Here is a 24,269-nt window from a genome sequence, read left to right as displayed (position 1 = left end):
ATGGCTAACACATTCGACCGACATCGCTAATGGTGTTCATTCATTGTCGTGGGCGATGAACGCCACATTTTATGTTTAATAAGGAAAGCTTGAAATATAAAAAAGACAACTCAGGTTACCTATGTAAATTGTTTTTTTTTTGTTTTTTTTTAGGAATGCTTACAAGGCCGGTCACATACCGACGTCCTTCAAAACCTTTTATCTTTGTATCTTCTTTCGAAGTAAGAATTATTTGTTTATAACACACGCTTTTGGGGAGGATGAACGGAGACTTATTTGGCGCTACTTTGTAATACGAGACTACAATGAACCTCATCTCCAACACTCGCGTCTCGGAAATACAAGAAGCTGTCTGTGAGATGCTACGCAATGACAATATTGTCACCGGGTGGTGACCAAAAACAAGAAATAAACAGGTAGAAATAAACGTTTAATGTGGCGAACTTGTGCCAAAAATAAAATGGTACAAAAGATAATAACAGAGCGTCGCGGGCGTCGAAGTCGGCGTAACACCAGAGTCGACCGCTGGGGCGAGACTGACTCGACAAGGTCGCGGGCGGCCTCTTATCTAAGGCGAGTCACTAGGGAGTTTTAGTAGACCGTGTTTCCCGCTCCGCTAGCCCTCCGCTACGAGGAATCCGCCACTGCGCCTGCGCGCCGATGGCCTTGGCTGTAGAGTTCCGGGTAGCGGAGGGGCTTAGCGGAGCGGGAAACACGGTCTACTAAAACTCGCTAATATCTGGAAGATTCGGCGGAGAAAGTTCGAGCGTAGCGCACTCGGAGCGAGAATGAACACGCACTTTCTAGAACAACAAAAGCAGGGATAAACGATAGAAGTTACATCTGGTACAAGAATAAACGAGAACTTTCTAGAGGTCCGTGATCGAGCGTTGCTTTCTCAGCCCTGCGCGCGGCAATATATAGGTCCTTTTGAAACATTAGATTATTGTTATGGCCACAAAACTTTCTGGGAAATATTTTGTGGGCTCATGAATGTCACCACTGGACATTTTATCTTTTGAAGAAAAAATATGTATGCAAACCATGACAAAGTAATTTAGATGCGTGCTATACGCCAGAGGTTATTAAAAATCCTCGGAAATATTACGTTCTTTTTTTTTTATTATGATGCGCACAAATGTAATATATTGCAAAGGTGACCCGTAGAACATCTTGCAAAAATTGGTCGAAATATGCACTAAAAATATATACTGTAAACGACTTTTTTTTTGCGGGCTCAATATTTCGCAATTTCAGTAAAGCTGAAGTTTTGAAACACGACGCGGTGGGATCTTAATATAGATTCCAATGTGTTTACATTTTAGCGGAATTGTGCGCGGGACCTATTTTTCCCGAATAGTAGGCGATTCGCGAAAATTAGGTCCTCCCGAAAATGAAGTCGTTTACAGTATAGGTTTTTATTTGTGTTAAATGATATTGTAATATTGTCGGCTATAATTTTTTCGGAAAATATAATAAGTTCTGCAGTTCGCTTCAAACAAATTTTTGCAGCGTTTCGCCAAGAACTGTCCAAGAGGGCGCACAGGCTGAATGTCCCTTACGAATACAGTTTTAGAAAAGGCGTAGATATGGTTCTTATAAAAAAAAAAGTGCTCACTCTCTCTGAAAAAAAAAAATAAGCCATACAATAGACTCACAAATTATGTGACGGAAATACAATCTTCTCTTTTAAGATTGGTGTTGAATACGAAGGGCGACCGTCTCATGCCGGTATAAAGCCATGGGATGGAGTTAATGCCCTGGACGCCGCGGTTGGTGCTTACGTGAACGTTGGTTTGCTCAGGCAGCAGATGAAGCCAGACATGAGAATTTCAGGTGAGAATGGCGGCGTCAAAGTCTAAAAAAGATATACCAGTGTACCAAAACAATTATTCGCCCCTATGGTTATCTTAAGAGTTGTGTTGGCCGCACTGGTTTAACAGCGCTTTTAGTACGAAGTCGCTGTCTTTCCGGTTATAGCTGCGCAGTGCACAAAACACTGGCTGACCGACTTGTAATTTTCACAAGTGTTTCTGTGTGTGTGTGTGGGGGGGGGGGGGGGGGGGGGAGCCGTTGTCTTTGTGGTCTGAGGGTGTAACTGGGGCCGATATTTATCAAACACTTTGTGCACAATATAAAGGAACTGTTTTGTCCCAAAGAAGGATGTTCGAATGAATAGAGATATTCGAGGAAGCAGGCACAAATGTCAGCCGTAAAGAAGGAGCCGGACGCCAGTTTGCGTCGTTGACGACGACAATGGGCGTCCATGTGAATTGATTCTGTCAGATACACAAGTGAGAGTGGATGATGGGATAAATTATAAAAAAATTGCGCAAATCAACCAAGGCTTTGTCTACGCAATAATCAATTACAGGTTTGTGTTAAGACATCGTTTTGAGGAAAATAAATTCTACAACCTAAGTGCGGATCATTTTAATCACCTATATATATATGCTATAACGACGACATCACCTTTCAAAGAACTAAATCTGCTGCGGAACTTAGATGACAATATCTCGTTTGGAGACTATACGATTAACTGCAATTCACATATCCAAAACATTCGGCAGGAAGTAGATTTCAACCTGCATCGCAAGGGCCTCCTCGCATCAAAGATACATAATCACGTGTCCGAAACTCATTATGTATGATATCGTTAGATTCTTTACCGCAGAGCGGTTCAAAAACCCTAACTAGTACAACCCAGATGGTTTTAAACGTTGATTATGCTGTACCGTCAGGATACGGGTACAAACGAACGAATAAATAAAATATAATTTCAGCATCTTTAAAAAGGCATATTATATGTTTGCCTCTATACAAAACGGATATAAAATTTCAGAATGAACGAGATAAAACATGCTTGTATATTTTCTTGTTTTTAGTCAGGTTACTTGTATAAACCCACCATTTAGCATATTGCCACGCGCGATGCCAAGTGAGCGCGTGCGTGGCCGAGTGGTTAGCGTCCTTGGCTGTCGCGCGAAGGATCCGGGTTCGATTCCAATCTTTTTTTTTTTTATTTATTATTTCTACTTGGCGTTCTCGTAAGTTCGAGAACCTTCTCGTCCTATCCAGTTACGAATGTTTTACGAGCCGAGCGTTCTAGGCCGAATTTTCCAGAGAAATACGCGAGCCGGAGTCAGTCTCGCCCCAGCGTTCGACTCTGCTGTTACGCCGACCTCGACGCCAACGGCGCTCTGTTCTTATCTTCTGTTTCCTTTTTTTTTTTTGGGCACAAGTTCGCCGCATTAAACTTTCCAGATTCTTCAGTTACCAGTCAGAAGTGCAGGCTTTCAAGAGTCAGATGTTTGCTCAATTATGGTTTGCACCTAGATGAAATCGCAAGTCGAAATGTCACTATAAAGAATAGAATGGCTGGAGATGAAATATATTATAATAAAAGTTGAGAAATTAAAAGAGGTAAATGAAATGCAATCTTTATAAAATAAATAGGACTCTGAGAGGCTGCGTACGTTTTCTGCTTTCAATACAGTATCACTCTCTATCATTATCTAGAACCGATACTTCGTGAACGAAAACGAAATGCTCGAATCAACCTTTGCCAATATAAACAGTTCCATTCCTGAGTGCTTTGTTTTATAACGCTAAAAAGTTCTTATTTTATTTTTAGTTTTTTTTTTTTTTTTGGGGGGGGGGGGGATTAAGTTGGAAAGAACCGAAATCGGGATTTTTTGTCCAACATACACTCGTGACATTGGGCTTCCTGACTACATGTAACATCCCCGTGATGTCAGTCTGGTGCCTTTCAATGCTATCCCTTCTTTCCGTCCAGGTATCATAACAGACGGCGGAAAGTTGGCCAATATCTTACCAGCGGAGTCAAAAATGGAATTCGTTATCAGAGCCCCAGAAAATCACGAGCTTAAGTCGTTGAGGACAAAGCTGGAGCGTTGCCTCCGATCGTCTGCGGAAGCTACTGGCTGTTCCATTGCCATTCGAGACCAGTCGCCTTTGATCGAGGCTCTCAATCAAAACAGAACAATGGGGAAGATCTACCAAGAGTACGCGCAAAAGTTTGGTAAGTTGATCGTACTCATTCATCGACGCCACCCGTACTTCGTTTCACCTTAAGTTCAGACGCAACCGCCGATACGAGGTAATAGGACCACTCAAGCAGCGTCAAAAGCACAAGTCACTAGGCCTTCTTCGCACATCATTGGCCCAGCGATGATAAAACGAACACTATGACTTTTGAGGCTGCCTGATTGGCCCCATCAATTCGTAGCGTCGGCTGCGACTGGACTTAAAGTGAAAGAAAATATAGGCCAGCGCCTTTCCCTCCTTTCTCCCACCTCTTCCATTTCCAAACGTGGTCACTATGCGGAGACCAAGTCGTCTGCTTCTCGCACAGGAGTTTTCGATAATGTTCAGAACGCCGAACTCTTATTGGCTTATTTAAAAGCAAAAAAAAAAAAAAAAATAGTGGGTAGACCACAAGGCATTTAGCATTGAGGTCTACCCACTATACTTTCATTCAACACCAATCAGAACTCGATGTCGTTCTGACGTCACCGCAACTCCAGTGTACGAAGCAGACGACTTGCTCTCTGCATAGTCAGTGACAGGATAAGAATTCAGGGGAAACTCCTCCTACCCCTCCTTTCCACTTCAGCAGAGCGAAGGCTGGAGAACAGGCGACCTCTTCTCCAGCCTTCGCTGTGCTAAAGGGGAAAGAGGTGGGAGGAGCTTACACTTTACTCTTAACCTGTCATCGACAAGAGTGGACCCAGGCACCCCCCCCCCCCCCCCCCAGCTCTTTTTAACATGTAGAAAGAGGAGACACATAAGGGACGATGCAGACAGGACAATCTTGAAAGATTGTCCCGCTTGTATCGTCCCTTATGTGTCTCCACTTTCTACATGTTTAAAACGCACCAAGACGCTCAAATAGTACAAGTTTAAACTCTCTAGCTCGTGTCAGTGTCACCGCCAGCGCGTCTTGCAGTGTCTCACAACGAGCGCGACGCCAGCAAATCGGCGACACCAAGACGGACGCGTCTGCCGCCTTCTCTCGTCGAGCTTAAGAGGGTTTGCCGCTTGGGGGCGGGTCAGAGATCTACTAATGATGACGTCATGCGCGGGACTTGTGCTCTAGGTGGTACTGATCATAGAGTTGTTATAACGGACGCTAGAGGTGCAACTGGCGCTACTGTCTATGCGACTTCCGGGAGGCAAAAATTGAAGCAGTCAGCAACCAGTCTACTTTTGCACAGCTCTTGTGCATTCCTATGGGAAAAGGCGCGTGCATTTTGTCTCTTCGCCGGAAAATAACGTGGAACACTTTTGTTATTTTGGTTGGACCGACTAATGTGTACCTTTATTAACATAGTAAAAGTGTAATTGCTTTATGGTCTTTGTTTACCCCTGAATGATGTTAAACTTCGCTATATTTCATGCTTAAACCTCTGTTCCAAAGCGGGTATGTAGAAACGAGCGACGATTCTAAGTAAAATCACGATCGGAAGGAATGTAGAGTGTGTTCAAGGTTCGCCAGCATTCCGGTGGCGCTTATAGACTCCTAATATGCACGTCCCGTAACTCTATATCAAAATTATACCATCGTGCATCTTCACGAGCGGTTGAAAAATTATAAACGTAAAGAATAAATAATGTGGGCTATGAAAGGTCTGCTTTTTTATTACTTTCTATGTCGCCCAAATTTTATTGGGGAACTGTTTTTTTTTTGTTTTTTTTTTTTTTGTTTTAAAGGTACCGAGGGTGCGGGTGATGTTTTGAACGCAGAACAAGCATCTTCGCACATATTCATGAGCAGAAAAAAATAAAGAACTACTAATTGCAAAACGGACTATATTATGTAGCCTTCAATTTCTTGGGATCACCTGCATGCACAAGAACTTACTGATCCACTGTTACTGCGTAGGTCTTGCCGTCTCTCTTGATTTTCCCCATGTCCTTCGTTCGTTTGGAACGTACGTTCCACCCTGCTGGAAAGCGCCGACGCCGTGTTCGTGGAACAGTGTCAGACAGTACACATAAATACATGTACGAAGCCGTTTTAGCACCGTTTTAATGCCATAATTTTAAATAAAAACTTCGTAACTTACCTAATATTTGGTCTGCGTGACTGAGAAATGTTCCAATTTACCTATTACGTACGAATTATTCGTGATATTTGCTGTTATAATCGAGCGTAGGAAGAAAATGCACTCGCTTTTTCCCATAGAAATGCATTCCTGGAAGTCAATTTCGGACTGGTTGTTGTCTGCTTCAATTGGCCACGGCACACTAGCGCCAGTTGAACCTCTAGTGTTCATTATAATAACTCTCTGGTACTGAAGTTCACTTCCTTTTTAAAGCGAGTGAATATTCGTGTGGTAAATCCGGTGTCACACAACGTGAGGAACATTCTACTTGACAGATACGAAAGCATTCGTTTCAGTGATAAACTGCCTAAGTTTATCAGCCAAGATATTTGCTGTCTGATAGCTTTACGTTACGTACTAAGACAGAATATAAAAAGGAAAGTTGGCGGCGACCTCTACCTTTAAAGTGCTATAATGCATAAAATGCATCATAGGGAATTGGTATGTCACGTGACGTATATTTTCCCGCTAAATTTAGGGGGGGAAACTGAACGGTTGTACAGGTCACGATTTTCCCTGCTAAATATAGCGGGGAAACTGGATATAATTCTAGCTCACATGACTCGAATTTCCCGCTAAATTTAGCGGGTAACTGTTTTGATGTATGGTACAGGTGACGACAATGTCCCGGTAAATTTTTCGGGGAAGCTGAATTGATCTTTTGGCCACAAGACGTGAATTTTCCCGCTAAATTTAGTGCGCAAGCTGATCTGACGTATAGGTCACGTGCTGTCAATTTATTCTATGTACATAAGCCACTTTGCGTAACACCACTTTCCCGCCAAATATAGCGGGGAAATGAAAAAGGTGTATTGGTCACGCGACATCAATTTTTCTTCTAAATTTAGCGGGGAAAGTGAATTGGTCTCTATGTCCCATGACGACAGGTCACGTGAAATTAATTTTCCGCCTAAATTGAACTGAAGAACTGATTTCGAGTATAGGTCTCGTTTTATCGATTTGCTTGATAAATTTAGCGCGAAACGCACGGACGGGCGGACGGACGAGATTTTGGGATTGGGGGTAGCGTTAAAAAGCACTTCATGCTTTAATAGAGATTGCCTTATCTTATCGGTATCATGTTGCCCTTGTGCAATCCGCCACTCTGAACCCTGGTTAGGTGGCATAGCTCTCATTTTAGTTATGGCCTCCTACTAAAATTACTTATAGCATAGATTTATCCACCATCGATACAACAGCCTGTCAATCAAAAGAGTTCAAATTTTTTGTTACTTGTCAAACGAATGATAATTACATTAGAGCTTTTACCGTTGTATTTACTTTTGATACTTGCTACTGTGGTATAATTTGTTGCGTTCACCCAACACCTCTGCTATTTGTAACCTGAAAAGGGAAAATACTCATCAATTCACCAATCACTAAATGTGAAGGGGTCCTACCACGGTCGGCACTGATGAAAGAGAAATAAAAACTCAACCTCTTAAAAGAGGAAGAAACTGCTGCGGGTCAACAGTCATACCCGCTTTTAGAAGAAGCTACTCGTCAAACGGCACGTCGCCCCTGATGCAGGAACCGAGTTGTTTCCGAAACGTTGAGCCCCTTCACATTTAGGGATTGGTAGGTGAATATTCTTCATTTCTCATAACTTGATCCCCACACTCTAAAAAAAAGCCCGTGCATCCGCTTTCCCGGACAACACTCGGAGAGCCAATCACGGCGAGTTACGAAGGTAGCTCAGCGAATGACGATGCCGACACATATGTTTAGACTAAAAAACGCAGTCTGAGTTGTGACTTTAAGCAATGCAAAACGTCACGCTTGCATTGCTTAATGAAACAATTCAGACTGCGTTTTTTGGTCTAAGCATATGTTTCGGCATCGTCATTCGCTGAGCGCCGTGATCGGCTCTCCGAGTGTTGTCCGGGAAAGTGGACGCGCGGGCTTTTTTTAGAGTTCACCAGACTACTTCTGCGTAACATATTTACTTCTAAGTATTTATAACCTGTATATGTAATTCCACTTTTGCTGAAATTTATAGGGCACTGGGAACCTGCTAAGCAATTCCTACAGCTTTTAACTCCAGCCACCATAGTTATTATGAAGTTACGACCCCGTTGGCTTGGCATTTAACATAATATTGACGTCAGTGAATAATAAGGCTTTTGCGAAAAAAAAACACGGTATCTCTAGTGTACCCTTTGCAAAAACTAAAACTAATAAAGCTAATAGTAACTCAAAGTAATCAAAAGAGTAATCATAACATAAATTGAGCTTATATTGAATAATTTGTTAGAATATTACCTCAAAGCAATAAAAAAATCCTAATAATGCCAATTAGACAAAAGTAAATTCAATGGGTCGAAAGTAACTTAAGTAGTGAAAAGCGTAATAATGTGAATTGAGCTAATGATATATCAACTGGGTGCATAATAACTCGAAGTAATCAAGAGAGGCACCACAGCGTCAATTAGCTGAAATAAATTCTATTGAGTAAATAGTAACTCGAAGTAATCAAACTACTTATCATAGCATCAATTAACTTTATAACAAATCAATTATATTAATATCAGCTTAAAGTAATCAAGTCATCAAGATTTCAATTTAGGCGAAATAAAGTCTATCAAGTCAATCGTAACTCAATGTAATCAAAAGTATAATCATAATGTGACTCGTGCTCGTAATAAGTCGGTTAGTTTATAATTTGTTCAAAGTAAAGTCAAGAGTAATCATGATTTAAACTCGACCGATTTAAACTCGACCGTATTAAACTCTATCGGGTCAATAGTAAGTCCAAGTAATCAAAATAGTGATCAAAATGGTAACTGAGCTGTGAATAAATCACTCGATTGTATAAAAGGTCAGAGTAATCATGAGAGCGAGGATTCCAATATTTAACCAATATAAAGTGAAATAGTTCACAAGTTACTCAAAGTTATAATTATAATGCAATTAAATGCAAAGGTGCAAGCGAGCTGGACGAGAATGATGAAAATAATCCCTGGAGAAGGGGAATAAGAGGGACAAAGGACAAACATAAATCTCCAAACACAGCTAGGTGACTGGTGAACGTCTGAAAAAATCCGCCTGGTCCGGGTATCGAACCCGGGACCTGTCCATTACAGGTGGAGCGCTCTACCAACTGAGCGCTCTACCAACTGAGCTTTTCAGACGCTCACCAGTCACCTAGCTGTGTTTGGAGATTTATGTTTGTCCTTTGTCCCTCTTATTCCCCTTCTCCAGGGATGATTTTCATCATTCTTGTCCAGCTCGCTTGCACCTTTGCATTTAATTGCAGTATAATTATAAGCTTAAATTTGCAAACTTCACCCTTGTTGGTGTTAGACTGGTGGCAGCTGATAAAACCCGTTTGCTCTACTGACGTCTAACCCCTGATTGGCTCAGTTGGTAGAGCGCTCCACCTGTAATGGAGAGGTCCCGCGTTCGATACCCGGACCAGGCGGATTTTTTCAGACGCTCACCAGTCACCTAGCTGTGTTTGGAGATTTATGTTTGTCCTTTGTCCCTCTTATTCCCCTTCTCCAGGGATTATTTTCATCATTACTCAAAGTTATCAATATGTCAATAATGCTGATATAAACTCAGTTATGTGACTAAACTCCTGCTAAACTGCTTATGTGACTAAACTCTGTGGCACAAGCAGCTACCTTGCTCTCTGCTTGGAATACTTGCACAACAGCACTGCTAGTGCGCTGTTAGAAGCGACGCTGCGTATACCTGCCCCAAATCTCCACGCACTGCGGAAATAACAAAGAACCGCTGACAAAGTGCAATCGGTATAAGGCGCCAACATAAAGGAATGTAGCAGCGTATAATGGAACCTGCTAAAGCAGCGAGTCGAACTTGTGATTATTCCGGCTCGGGTTCGGGTTCAGTAGCATTGAGTATTGTTCCGGTTCGGTTCTGGTCCAGTGATGCTTTTGAAATACTGGTTCGGCTACCGGTTCTACCAAACGCATACCAGTTTAAATAGTTTTTTTTTTTTTTACAAATTTTATGCTGTCATTTTTTGTTGAGAAACGGTTACTTCAACACAACGTCGTCCGCATTAAAAAAAGTGAAAGCCGTTTACAAATCCCTGTAACGCCGAATTGGAGCGCAGCTCTTGAGGAGGAGGAGTGAAGGGTACTGAGGGGGGTCACGTCACCTGCGGGTAGTCACGTGACCCCGGGGGGGTCACGTGATCCCGGGGGAGGGGGGTCACGTGACCTCAGGGGGGTCACGTGATCTCGGGGGGGGGGGGGGGGTGTCACGTGACCTGGAGGGGGAGTCACGTGACCTCGGAGGGGGGGCACGTGATCTCGGGGGGGGGGGGGTCACGTGACCTCGGGAGAAGGGGGGTCACGTGACCCCCCCCCCCCCCCCCGGTTACGCCGACGCCGACGCCGACGCCGCTCAGGCTGGAAACGAGCCCCTAAGAGCTGCGCTCTAGAACATTAAGACAAGCTGTGCTGCGGAAACGAGGACAGTAAGACAAATGCATGCCTAATTTTGTCTTGTGATTTTAAATTTTTAGAGAAAACACCGTTCAATGAAAATTACTTGGTTATACATGCGCTTGCAAACAGCTTCAAAGTATAGAAAAGTATAGTAATCACGTGTGGAGTCAATCAGCCAACACGCTCAGTGACACCATACCTGTAGCACGCACCATACTCGCAAACCACCTACAAAAAACAAAACAAATTAGTCGTTGTTTAGACAGTAGGAGTAGTCTAGCTGCAAGAGTATGGCGACATTGCTACCCACTGTAGGTGATAAATTTTATCCAGTGTAGTATGAGTGCTAGCGTGGTGTTTTTAACGGATATCACGCAGTAGTGATACACGACCGCACGCCGGTGCGATGCTCATCCAGATCGAAACGGAAAACTACACTCTAAAAAAAAAGGGCGTATTCTTACACCCTTTGTTTCCTATAAGACACCCCAAAACTTCAGTTGAACGTACAGCGCACTGACGTCAATCTGACGGTACTAACTTTCATGAGGGGCTTGACAGCCATGTGGTACAACTTATTAAAATAGCTAATGTACGTGTTAATGACTACAAAATAAAAAATCGGGGGTTTTCTTGTCCCTAGTGCAAAACCTCAGTGTTTCCTTTTTGTGGTCTTTGATACGTACTTTAGCTATCTAATAAGCTATATCGCACCGCTATCAAATCCCTCGTAGAATTTGGGACCGTTTGTTCGACCACAGTGCGTTGTTCGACGAACTAAAGTTTTGGGGTGTATTATCTGGGACAAAAGGATGTGAGGTGATACTTTTTTTTTAGAGTGTACCCACACGACGCGCTTGAACGAGTTGCTTGAACGACTGAGTTGAAGAGTAGAAAGACAGGGAAGGGCCCATCGAAAGACGATTAAAACAAAGCAAAAAGGACAAAACATGCAATGGGCGACTTGCTGTTTCTGGAAAACGCACCTCACACACACACACAAAATCACTTCTAGCAGCGTAAAGGGCTTTGGGCGACTGGCGCCCCAGTGCTGCGCTAGTCGCGGCTGTGGCCATTGGTGCCTACAGATTTTTCCACAGCGGAACAAACGCGCCAACCAACGACCGTCAACTTTTAATGTGAAAGCATTAACTGTCCCATGGAGCGACCCGACCGACGTCATCAGCCGCGCAAAACGGCAGATAAATTCCCGAAGCCGCGATCTGAAGTATCCGAGTTTTGAAACGACGCAAAAAACCGCGCAAAACGGCATTAATATGAAGCCGAGGCGCATAAGTTTCACTTAGCGCCACCCCATGGCGCTAAGTGCCCGCGAAGGAGCAGAAACGGCCGATGCGCCGAGGGCACCGAGAGGATCAGAAGCAGCCGCGGCGCGAAGAACGACGTTCACGCTTTCGGATTCACAACTCATAAGAAGGGCTTAAGTGTACCTCGAGCCTTTTGTGTTTCAATTTTCACGTTTATGTTTGCTTTCTCCTTCCATGAGGTATATTTCTAAGCAGCAAAAAAACACACACAAACAAACGCGCGCGCATTAAGAATAGCTTTTTTTAGATTCTCAGCATATTTTCTTTTAATATACAAGTGTACGCCTCCACATCAACTAGCCGACGCCCATTCGTGCTGTACCTACTTGAAATGCTAATACTTTCTTGTTGCATTATAAATGAGCTGTCTCCATGTCGTCGCTCTCCTTTGTTTAGTCAAAACTGAGCTTCTGACGCCACCGTCGAGAATATTTACTTGACCTGGCGCCGCCACCCGCAAGAAGGCATGGCTAACATTTCATTACGTCGAAACGGTTCCCATGAATCGGTAACCGCCAGATGAGATTACGGTTCCGTTACGGTTCAATATTAAATGTCTGATGACGGTTACAGTCTTGTTCTGGTTCCGTTAAAAATAACGGCTTTGCTCTGGTTTTCGGTTTGGTTCGACACCCTGGTTAACAACTACATGCTAATCGAACCAGATTACAACAGCCGCGTTGTAGCGTCTTGCGGCGCCAGGAACGACACCTTGTTCGTCTACAACTATTCAATTTTGGTTGCTTCACTGAGGACGCGCCAATTTCATCCTTGAAGGAGCATAAGCTAGTGAGACAATTAAGCCGTCAGTCATCTCCAGTGCAATAATGCAGTTTCGAGAGCGCACCTACCATGCGCTAATGAATGACGCGATGAGCCCGTGGTCTAGATGAAAACCGACACAGCTGTCATAAAAACCGAGCCCATTCTCCATTCCATTCCTACTCCATTCCGGCAAAAGGCGTCGAATTCTATTCCCACTCCATTCCCATTCCATTCCCATTCCATTCCCATTCCATTCCCATTCCATTCCCATTCCATTCCCACTCCATTCCGGGGTCGCGAAAGTACAGAGTGATATCCGGAATCATTCCAACTCCGAAGTGGCGACCACGCAACACTGGTGTCAATAATAGCTATCTAACAAAAAAGTCACCAGACTGTCAAATGAGGTTCTACGAGGTTACTTTTTTGTCAATAATTCCCCGAAATAATCGAGAAAGTAATAGAAATGTGTGTTAAACTTTAAATATGTAAATCGTGTTATTAATAAGTCGAAGTAATTAGAAAGGGAAGCGGTTTTAAGTCAGCGGTGCTTATAATAACACGAAGTAATAGAAAGAGTAATTACAAATTTCAAATTGTACTTATATCATCTGAACTGTATCAATAATAAGTTGAAGTAATTATGAAGAGTAAACAAAACGTCACATCAGCTAAAGTAAAGTTGAGTGCACCACTGATAACTCGAGGTTACCAAAAAAAGTAATACACATGTCGATCGCGTGACTTGTAACTCCAAGTGATCGGAATAGTGGTCAAATCATTAGCAGTCCACAACAAACTCTAATTGTATAAATAATTACTCGAATTTATCAAAAACGCAAGCGAAACAGGACCACTGAAGATAAAAAAACGTGCATGTATATATTGCGGATTAAATTGACCGGCCCCGGGATTCAATCGGGAGCGCTGTGATTAAATTGAGTTGCGCTTGAATTAAACTGAATGGCACTTGGATTAAATTGTCCACCATAGGGATTAAGATTAGCGGGAAAACTGCATAGGCTCCCTGCGGTTCCTGCATAGGCTCCCTACGGGAGCCAAAGTTGCGGGTTCATCCCCGTAGCGCCGGCTTTCCCGCAGGGTACGGGATTCTGCTCGTCACGTGACTGAATTCCGCGACTAGCGGCGCCACGCTCCTTCTCCTCCTTTCCTGGAAAACAGGAAACGACGAGGGGGGAGGGGGGGGGGGGGGGTTAAAAGCAGGGGAACATACGCCGGTGCGCGTGCAACGTCGGCGAAGTGGCCGTGTCAGTGGCCTTCCTGCACGGCACTTTGATTTCGCTCCTCACGCGATCGAATCTCGGCGGGAAAAAAGTGTCGATGTTGTTGTTGTCAGTGGCTTTTTTAGTATCGCTTTCCAGCCAATGAGATTCCAGCATTGGCTGATAAGAAAACCGAACTAATCCCGAAGCAATGAAAACATAGCAGGCTTTTTTTCACCTGCCAGTCAGTATAGCTTACCTTGCCAAACGTCGGCGGGTTCTCTGAGCCTTCCAGAAGTACTTTACCTCCTAAAACATGTGTTGCTTAATTTTTTTTTTCTTGATAGAAATGCTTGTTGTAACTTTCTACGTCAACATTTTTAAGTTGTAAATTACTTTGGAAGTCAGTTATAAACAGTGCCTAGATATTTTCGATTAAATATCAAACCGAAGGAGAGTAAGAATTGCAGTAGAATAGGCGAACAAATTTATATGCGTGCTTATGAATTTATATGATCTGGTACGCTTGGTTTACCCTGATATACGAATAGAGTCGGTACATGCGGAATATTTTGGTTTCGCTCGCTTACCGACTCTCCTACTGCTTTTTTTTAAATATTTTATGATGGGAAATCACCGTGCCATTGTTATATTTATATACAAAAACACATTCAGTAGCAAGGAAACTATTGGATCATATGTTCTGACGGCTTGAAGCTAGACTAGCTGAGTTGGTTCATTGTATGGTGCTATCTGAACATGAAGCCAGGTTACATAGAGAAAGGGACAGAAAAACAGAAAAAGAGAAACAGAAAAGAGAGACAGAAAAAATTTAACAGTTGCTAGTCCAGTGGTGTGTTTGCCTTTTCTGTTTCTCTCTGTAACATTCCTTCATGTTCAGCATGCACCATGCACATAAGCAGTGGACCATAAATCTTGGCACAGTGGTAGAGCATCAAAATCAGAATCTTGGACCGTCGTGGGTTTGATTCTCTTTGGGCGGACGTGTAGAATTACATTTTTTCTTCTCTGTGTTTCACTATCTTCATTTTTCCCGTAATCCGTGTGGAACACTTCGTTGGGGTCTTTGCCAGCGTTCCGTCACAATTTCTTTGCGGATGTCAGCCCTGGAACATATTTTCCGTTCATAATTAATATGTATGAAACCAATTTATTCGTTCCAGGCATCGATTTCTCCGAACCAGGCAATGAAACCAAGATCGCGGCATCGACAGACGCCGGAAATGTGTCTAACGTGATCCCTGTGCTCCATCCCGGATACAAGCTGGAAGACGCGACAACATCGAACCACACCCCCGAATTCGCGAACGCAGCAGTCACACCAAAATCTTTCGATGCAACTTTAAAGGTGGCAAAAGCGCTCGCACTCACCGCTCTAGAAGTCCTCAGCTCTCCGGATCTCTTAAACAATGTCAGAATGGAGTTTGACGCCAGCATAGCGGCTTCGGGGATTAAAACCGACCCAAACCTGTAACAAGGGCGTTTTGCAAACATGGAAAAAACTGCATTCCATTATATTAACGAAACACTAATAAGCTTTTTTGATAACGTATTTTCATGCGGCTTTATATTTTTATCTATATTCCGGAATAAACCCTATTCTTATCCTTTTCATTCGAAACGATTGAATTAATCAGTAAACTGATTATTTTTTGTTTTGCACTGCTAAAGTTTACAATCTAGGACGAAGAAGAACGACACTCACATACGAAAGGCACGGAACAAAAGATAATGAAAATACCAACCAGCTCAAACCCAAGCTTTCGTAAACTGATGTTACTTGTTCATACACAATTTGATCTACAATTGTTCTCAAGGTATTTATAGATATATCAGTGGAAAAACAGTTAAAACTCCTTCATGTGAATAATTCTTTTGGTATTCTAATTTTATTTTAAACACAACGTTTTTTTTCTCAATTTAGCCACCCACAATAAATGCTTGATGCCACAGTAATTAAAATAATAAATTGTATCTCCCTCCGTCTGACATCGTCATAATACTAAAGTTTGTGCTTGAACATTTCATTTCAAATTGCCTGCCCCAAGTGGCTGGCACAAGGTGGACTCCCAAAGGGGGACCCACGGAGGTCCCACGTGGGCAGCCCACTTGTGTCCCAAGTCGGTTTTGCAACTCGGGCCCAAGGCGTCCAAACTTGGGCTGCCCACCGGGCTTCCCTCGTGGGACCCACAGTAGGCCTACTTGAGCAGCCCACAATGGCTATCTTCAAGAAGTCCACAGAGGGCCTGGAAAAAAATTCAACATGGGCCCCCTGGTGGGATTTAGAGTGGGCCTACGTGTGCAACCCACATGAGGTCGCCCCGGGAGCATCATTTTGTTCGCTTACATTTTATCATTTCCTTTCTGTGTGGGGTATTACAATGCAAACCGAACTGAGCATGCCTCACTTTCCCCGTGTGCTTACTGGAAATCTTACCATTTTTATATATTAATAAGGCGTCTTGAACAAGCCCAAAACAATTAGGCATTTGAAGTGTACAAAATAAGAAAAACTTCCGCACATTTTTATATAAAATTTAGTTTGACAGGTAGTCGGGATAGATAGCCAGCTTCAGCCGTCTACAGACACCGAATTTTGTACGACATTCCGACGAGCGTATTTTGAATTCACTCTCAAATTTAATACTCCGCGTAAAAAATTCCACCGTACGTAAAATGGCCTTCTCAACATCAGTCTTAGGTAACTTACATTTAAAAATTAATTAGTTGCAGTTACAGATAGTTTCTCAAAAATGCATTTTAGTTACATTTAGTTGCTTAGAAATAAAAGTAAGGTGTTACATGTACAGTTATATTTCGTCTTATACTTCGTTACTTTCAAAATACTTTTGTTTTTATTTGCTTTTTTTTAAATTTTAACTACTAAGGCATTGAAGACAAAACACAATCACCATGGTTTATATTGCCCCGCGCCAAGTGTGCAGCGCGGCCGCAGCCTATCGGTTATCGCGCTTGCCTCCCACGCGAAGGGCCAGGGTTCGATTCCTGGCCGCGGCTGCGCATTTTTGTTTACACTGTAATATGATGTTCTGGTGAGTTCCAGAACCGTCTAGCTGATTCGAGGTTAGAATGTTCTGCACGTCGAACCTTCTACGTCGAATGCTCCAGAAGCCAACGTGTGTACAAAAGCGGCTCCGCGGGCAAGCCGGAGTCAGTTTCGCCCCAGCGTTCGACGGTGCTGCTACGCCGACTTCGACTCCCGCGACGCTGTTATTATCTTAGCACCCTTTTATTTTTCGCACAAGTTCGCCACCATTAAACGTTTATTTCTTCCTGTTTATTTTATTTCCTGTTTCTCTGGTCACCACCCGTGACATTTTGGTGGAGGTGCGGGGAACTATACTCTACAACTGAAAATTAGTGCCTTGCTGTCGTCTGGGCAATAACAAAGTTTCGCCCATATCTGTATGGAAGTGCTTTTCGCGTGGTCACGGACCACCACTCGCTCTGCTGGCTCGCGAATCTGAAAGACCCCTCCGGACGCCTCGCCCGGTGGAGCCTACGACTGCAGGAGTTCGACATGACCGTTGTGTACAAGTCCGGCCGGAACCACAATGACGCCGACTGCCTGTCAAGAGCTCCTGTCGAGGCCGGTCCGGCCTGTATCGAAGACGACAACGATGACTGTTTCCTCGGCGCTTTGGACGTCAGCGACATGACAGCACTCCAACGAGACGACCCTGAACTGCGAGCGCTCATCGAACACTTAGAGGGACAAGTGAGTTCGGTTCCCCGTGCATACATTCTCCATGCGGAAAGGGGTGCTGTACAAGGAGAACTTCGTCAACAACAACACAGCATGGCTGTTGGTTGTTCCTGCCAGCCTTCGAGACGAAATATTCCAAGGATGCCATGACGACCCAACGGCTGGACACCTTGGCTACAGCAGGACGCTCGCCAGGATTCGAGAAAAGTACTACTGGCCGAGGCTACCGAAGACCGTTCACCTATACATTAGATCATGCCACGTGTGTCAGCGACGCAAGAAACCGCCGACGAAGCCGTCAGGACTTCTGCATCCGATTTCTCCCCCGTCTATGCCGTTCCAGCAGATCGGAATGGATTTACTTGGCCCTTTCCCGCCGTCAACGTCGGGAAACCGCTGGATTATCGTCGCCACCGGTTATCTCACACGGTACGCCGAGAAGAAAGCCCTTCCAGCAGGCACAGCTGTTGAAGTCGCCAAGTTCTTCATCGAGTCCATTGTCCTCCGGCACGGCGCCCCTGAAGTCCTCATCACAGACCGTGGATCTTCGTTCATGGCCCAGCTGACGCAAGAGATCCTTCGTCTCAGTGGCACCGGCCATCGTCGAACCACTGCATACCGCCCGCAGACCAACGGGCTGACCGAGCGCCTCAACAAGACAATCGCCGATATGATCTTTATGTACGTCGACGTAGAGCACAAGACGTGGGACGAGGTGTTGCCCTACGTCACGTTCGCCTACAATACGGCGGTTCAGGAGACCACTGGATTCATCCCTTTCCAGCTGGTACATGGTCGGAAGGTAACGACCACGCTGGACGCAATGCTGCCCCATGAGGCATCTGACAATGAGAGCGACGACGCCCAGGCGGTTGCTCAACGCGCCGAAGAAGTCCGCCAGCTCGCCCGACTCATGATTCAAGACCAGCAACGCGTCGACGCGGGCCGCTACAACCTTCGTCGCAGGGACGTTCACTTCCAGCCCGGAGACAGGGTGTGGGTGTGGACGCCCATCCGTCGCCGCGGCCTCAGTGAGAAACTGCTCAAACGGTACTTTGGACCATACAAGGTGCTTCGTTGCCTCGGCGAGCTGAACTACGAGGTGATGCCCGACGGAACAAGAACATCATCACGCCGCCCACCACGACCTGAAGTCGTCCACGTCGTGCGCCTGAAGCCGTACTACGCTCGATAGGACTGTGGATCTTATGTGTTTCAAATGACTCTTTAGTTTACCGTTCTTTTTTTGTGCTCTGTTTTGTTTTGTGTTGCATCGGGGCGATGCACTTTTTAAGGGGGGAGTAATGCCGCGCGCCAAGTATGCAGCGCGGCCTTAGCCTAACCATTCTGTTTCCGGCACTCGTATCGAGCGGACGCAGGGTCATGAGCTCCCAAGGAGCGGCGATAGCGGCCGTCGCCGGCCGTGGTATCTCGGCTAAATCATCCCCGGATCCTTATCGAGTAGTACTGCCCCCCCCCCCCCCCCCTGCCATCAGGAGATATGTTTTTGAACTCGGTGATTCTTCACGCCGACATTACAGGACGGCCGTACAAAATTGAAGATTTCAAGGGCGAACTGCAACGCTTGGGCGCCCTTCCTGCCCTAAAAGCGGGAGGGGCGTACCAAATGAATCATGTCTGGCTCTTCACGTTCCAGTCGCCGGACGTCCCGCGGAAGCTGCTCGAAGCCCGGGAGCTGCAAGTGAAGGGCAAGAAGTGCCTCGTCGTAGATCCCAACGACGGTGAGGTACGCCTAAAGCTTCACTGGCTACCGTTTCACGTGAGCGACGACTTGGTTCGACGAGCGCTCGAGCCGTACGGCAAGGTGAGCGAGGTTACCCGCGACACGTGGAGAACGGAAGGCTTTGCGGGTGTCCAATCCACAACGCGGTTCGTGAAGATGACACTCAAGAATGGCATTACCAAGGATACTCTTCCGCACCAGCTGCGTGTGCAGGGAGGTAATGCGCTCGTGTTGGTTCCCGGTAGGGCCCCCCTAAGTCTTCGTTGCAAGAGGACGGGTCACATCCGCAGAGACTGTCGCGTTCTTCGCTGCGATGAGTGCAACCGCGTCGGACACGAGAAAGAGAACTGCGCCCGCACTTACGCAGCGGTGACAGAAGTTGCCGTAGCAGGGGACTTCGACGAGCACGCCATGGACGAAGAAGAGGCTGAGGCAACCGCGGCGAGCACCACGCCGGGAGGGTCCGCTGCGGTGGTTTCGACGCCGTCCGAAGAAGTAACAGAGAAAAATGCACCGGAGAAGGGTGACCCAAGCCGCACGATGGAGGCGCCCCCGCTCATGGTACCGTGCAGCATCCAGCAGACCAGACCACCCAACAGCGAGCCTCAAGGAGACACGGACCCGGGCGACGCAGGCACTCTAACCGACGGCGAGTCGGAGATGAGTGAATCTGAGGATGCCGTTTTCAAGCAACCACCGGAGGTCCGCTCTGCAGAGGCTTCCGCCGCAGTGCGAGCAGAGCTGAAGTGGCGCACGGCGATAGCACGGAGAGAGCGATTCAACCCCAAGCCGCGAATACCTACGGAAGAGCGCCGACGGGCTGCACCCCCGTAGGTAGGTCCCCTCGGCTTTCGCTCTTCGGTACCGGTCCTTTTCTGGCAGACGCGCAACTTGCAGCCATTGTCCGCGATTGCCGGCAGAGGGTGCTTAACTTCCCAAAACACACGCGCTGGGGCGTCTAAAGCTTGCCACCCTTAACAGTGTAAGCCTGATCGCACAACAGCGGAGACAGTGGGTCCTTAACTTACTTTTGCAAAAGAAAATAGACGTTGCTTTTCTGCAAGAAACCAAACTTAGTACTGATAAGCAGGTGAAAGACATGGCTCATTTTGTGAGAAAGCACTATGACTGCTTTACCTCCAAGGCGAACGCACAGAGTGGCGGGGCGGCCATATTGATAAAATATCCAGAGGCATCACGATTTGCCCTGAATGGGAAAATGACCTTAACGGTCGGGTGTGTGCGGTAGAAGTTCTGTATCAGGGAGAGCTACACAAGCTTGTTTCGGTCTATGCCCCAAACGAGATAGCGAAGAGAAAGCAGTTTTTCTCTACTCTCCGGCAATACGTTGACACATCGTGCAAAATTGTGTTGGCTGGCGATTTTAATTGCGTATTGCATGTCGCAGACAGCTTGAAGGCTTTGCGGTCGGATAGCAGCCGCGTGGAACTTCGCAAGATATTACGGGACTTCGATTTGCAAGACGCAAATGAATTTGCTGCGGGCCCATGCTTAGAGTACACCCACTGGCAGGGTACATGCCATGCAAGGCTGGACAGAATTTACGTTTCAAGCGAACTTGCGCAACCAGCTCGGCATACGAGGTTCACCCGCTGGCTTTCTCTGACCACGCTCTCGTAACGGTTGCTGTTGGGAAGGTGGCTCCCCAGACAAAGAAGACGTCATGGTGGAGTGGATGGAAGTTGAATGAAAGCCTTTTAGAAGATGAGCTGCTGCCCGCAGAAATTAAGAACATAATCGGGGAGAAAAGCGACGGGAAGGTTGTGGACGCAGTGATCTGGGAGGAGTTGAAACAAGATATCAAACTGGCATCCTTTAGGTTCAGCCAAGAGAAAGCCGCCCGAAAAAAGGCGGTGAAGTGTTCCTTGACACACAGTTTACGCACTCTTATAGCTGAGGAAAACAAAACGCCTGGAGTGTTCACGAACGACATTAGAGAGTGCAAAGGCCGAATTCTTGAGCTCCTCGAATACGACTATAAAGTTGCCATGATTCGAAGTAGAACCCTCACCTTGGAAAGGGACGAAGAGCCCCGTAAGATATTCAAGACGCGAGAAAGACAGCGCGCAAGTCGTAACCAGATCACCAAGCTACAAGTCGGCCAGAACACCGTTACGCGGCAAGAGGATATCGAGGCTGCCTTTGTGAATGCTTACACCACTCTGTTTACAGCGGACGGAAACGAGCAAATATCTGCAATATTCAAAGGATCGTTGCCAAAGGTCTCAGAGTCTATAAGAAAGAAAATCAACCAAGAGATCACGGCAGCCGAAGTGGAGAGGGCCATCAAGGAGTTGGCCCCTCGCAAATCACCCGGTGTCGACGGCCTTGGGAGCTTCTTTTACAAAACCTTCGCTGAGCAACTGGCCCCGATTCTTCGGGACGTGTTCGCCGACATCCTGCGCCGGGGACTGCTCCCGCCTTCGATGCGTCAAGCGTTTACCGTGCTAATCCCAAAGAAGAACGTCGCAGGACCCCTTGGAGTTGGCCACTTTCGACCGATCAGTCTGTTAACCTGCGATTACAAGATCCTGGCCAAGATTCTCGCGAAGCGGCTGGAGTCAGGACTTAGCAGCGTCATTGGAGACCACCAGACCTACGGCATCAAAGGAAGAACGATTGCAACGAACCTGCATGCAGTGCGTATAGTGTGCGAAACGGCAGAGGTGCTAGTGTCCGCTGGCAGTGCTGCAGGTTGACCTGAGCAAAGCCTTTGACAGTGTGTGTCATTCTTTTCTTTTTTCTCTTCTGGAGTCGTGCGGGATTGGTGCGCGCTTGCTGCGATATGTGCAATTGTGCTACCGCGGAATCTCTACGCGTCTAATTGTGAACGGGAACAAGACCGCTCCCATTTCTGTGAGCAGATCAGTGAGGCAGGGCTGCCCACTCTCGCCAATCTTGTTCGCACTGTATACCTGGAGCCACTCTGCAGAGCAACTGTTCGCGATGCGAGCATCAGTGGTTTGGTGCTGTCCTCAGGCTCACTTAAACTCCTGGCGTACGCCGACGATGTGGAAGTAATGTGTTCGTCGGCAACTCAGGTGAAGGCTGTGGTGCAGCATATTAGGAACTTCTGTACCGTCTCCGGCGCGCAAATGAACCCGGAAACGTCGGCTGGTGGCTGGCTAGATGACTGGGACACGAAGCCAGAGCGCTTTCTTGGCATCCCGTGGACGTCCAAGGTGTCAAGTTATTTGGGAGTTTGTTTAGATGTAGAACAGCTGAGTACGGGCCGAAGCGGAGTGGACTTAAATCGCCTAAGCTTCAAAGCGGCAGATTGTCATGGCAGATATATCGTTAATGCATCGGGCACACAATTGTAACTCTGTTTTTTTTTTCGACTGCATGGTATACGGCACAAGTGGTGCCGTGCGCATCTCTTGACGTTGCAAAAGTGCATCGATTGTTTGCAACCTTTGTCTGGGAGTCGAATTTTGAGCGCATGCGACGAAATAACCTGTTCTTAAGTCAGAAGAAGGGCGGGCTCGGATTAGTAAATCTTGAGCTGAAGCTTCGAGTGCACCGCTTCTTGTTCTTTAGGGATCATAAAAGTGCTTTCATTTTGTCGGCATTCAGAGAACTTGGAGGATCATGTTTGAGTCCCTGGCTTGAAGGTGCAACAGGAGTCGCCCGTTCACGCGTGCTTAAATTTTACAAAGAAATAGCGGATGCTATACAGTTTTTCGAAGCGAGGTTTTCAAGGGAGTATATCGATAAAGATAAAAGGAAAAGATTGTACTGGGATACGCTAGAATCAATGTCGCCGACTCCATTGTATCGCATTAGTGCAGAAGGTGTGTGGAAGTCTGATGTTTTCCAGCGTCATCGACGCTATCCAGGTGAAATGGGGTCAAAGAATTTTTTCCTCCGCCTGCATTGAGAGGTACTCCCTGTGAAGACTTTGTTAGTAAAAAAAAGGGTTTTTTGAACCTTGGTCCACAAATTGTGCACTTTGTCCGGTTTCAGAAACACCGGAGCACGTATTCTTGTACTGTACGAATGCCGAGCTGTTTTGGGCCGAGCTTCGAGCGGTGTTGCGGACAGATCGCTATATGGACTGGAAAAAGGTCAAATACTTGGAATTCGGCTCAGGTCTGAAAAGCAGAGCCTGGGAAGTTCTCGCTCTTCTTGGATTGCATGCCTTATGGAACTCGCGGAATGATCACTTGTTTGTAGTGGAAGGAGCAAAGCCAGCTTGGCGCCACTTTGTCGAGGGTTTTATGTATGTCGACTCGATTATAGAGGCAACGCAACAATCAGGCTTGGAATGCTGGACAACATGGAAAGCGCGTTTGCAAAGGCGCTAGAAGGTTGCCCCTTTATTGCGAGTACAGTAGAAAATGTCACAGTGGCCTTTAAGGGTGCACTAATATTCGTAAGGAGCTGTACTGTGTTGGATTGAATGCTGCAAAGTTCCTACGCTGCCCTTCAATGTGAGGCAAACGGTCAAACAAGCGGACAGTGCCGTGATGCTTTTAACCCTGTAAATAATGTGTGTTTTAAATAAGATGAAAAAAAAGCGGCCGTAGCCTAACGGTTATCGCGCTTGCCTCCCACGCGAAGGGCCAGGGTTCGATTCCTGGCCGTCGCTACGCATATTTGTTGAATCGAACCCTGGCCCTTCGCGTGGGAGGCAAGCGCGACAACCGTTAGGCTACGGCCGCGCTGTGTACTTGGCGCGCGGCAATATTTATTACCTTCGTCTTTCTCTTAAGATCTCTCTTGTTCTCCTTTCTCAGCTGACAAGAGAGGGAGATACCGATCAACAGATGAGTTCAATGCAAAAATAGGGAGGGGAGAAGAAGGCCATTTAGAGCTGAATAAAATGGAAAAGACCGTTAATATCAAACAAGCTGAAGAAAGGAGTGAACTAAAACAACACAGATTCATCTCA

The 24,269-nt window shown here is 46.0% G+C and overlaps 1 protein-coding gene across 1 annotated transcript in view; it reads left to right on the top strand.

Annotated features, from left to right (window-relative positions):
• LOC8027855 (peptidase M20 domain-containing protein 2) overlaps positions 1-15,734 on the top strand; it is a 32,785-nt gene extending 17,051 nt beyond the window's left edge. Inside the window, exons 4-6 of the mRNA XM_040501926.2 lie at positions 1,695-1,836; positions 3,797-4,042; positions 15,047-15,734. Of these exons, the coding sequence (XP_040357860.2) occupies positions 1,695-1,836; positions 3,797-4,042; positions 15,047-15,357 (699 nt within the window). The 3' untranslated portion in view covers positions 15,358-15,734. The remainder of the gene's footprint in view (positions 1-1,694; positions 1,837-3,796; positions 4,043-15,046) is intronic.
• The last annotated feature ends 8,535 nt before the right edge of the window (positions 15,735-24,269 follow it).

This window comes from Ixodes scapularis, unplaced genomic scaffold, assembly GCF_016920785.2.
Source record: "Ixodes scapularis isolate PalLabHiFi unplaced genomic scaffold, ASM1692078v2 PGA_scaffold12__126_contigs__length_90152505, whole genome shotgun sequence".
Taxonomy (NCBI): Eukaryota; Metazoa; Arthropoda; class Arachnida; order Ixodida; family Ixodidae; genus Ixodes; species Ixodes scapularis.
This window is presented reverse-complemented; position numbering and strand designations above follow the sequence as displayed.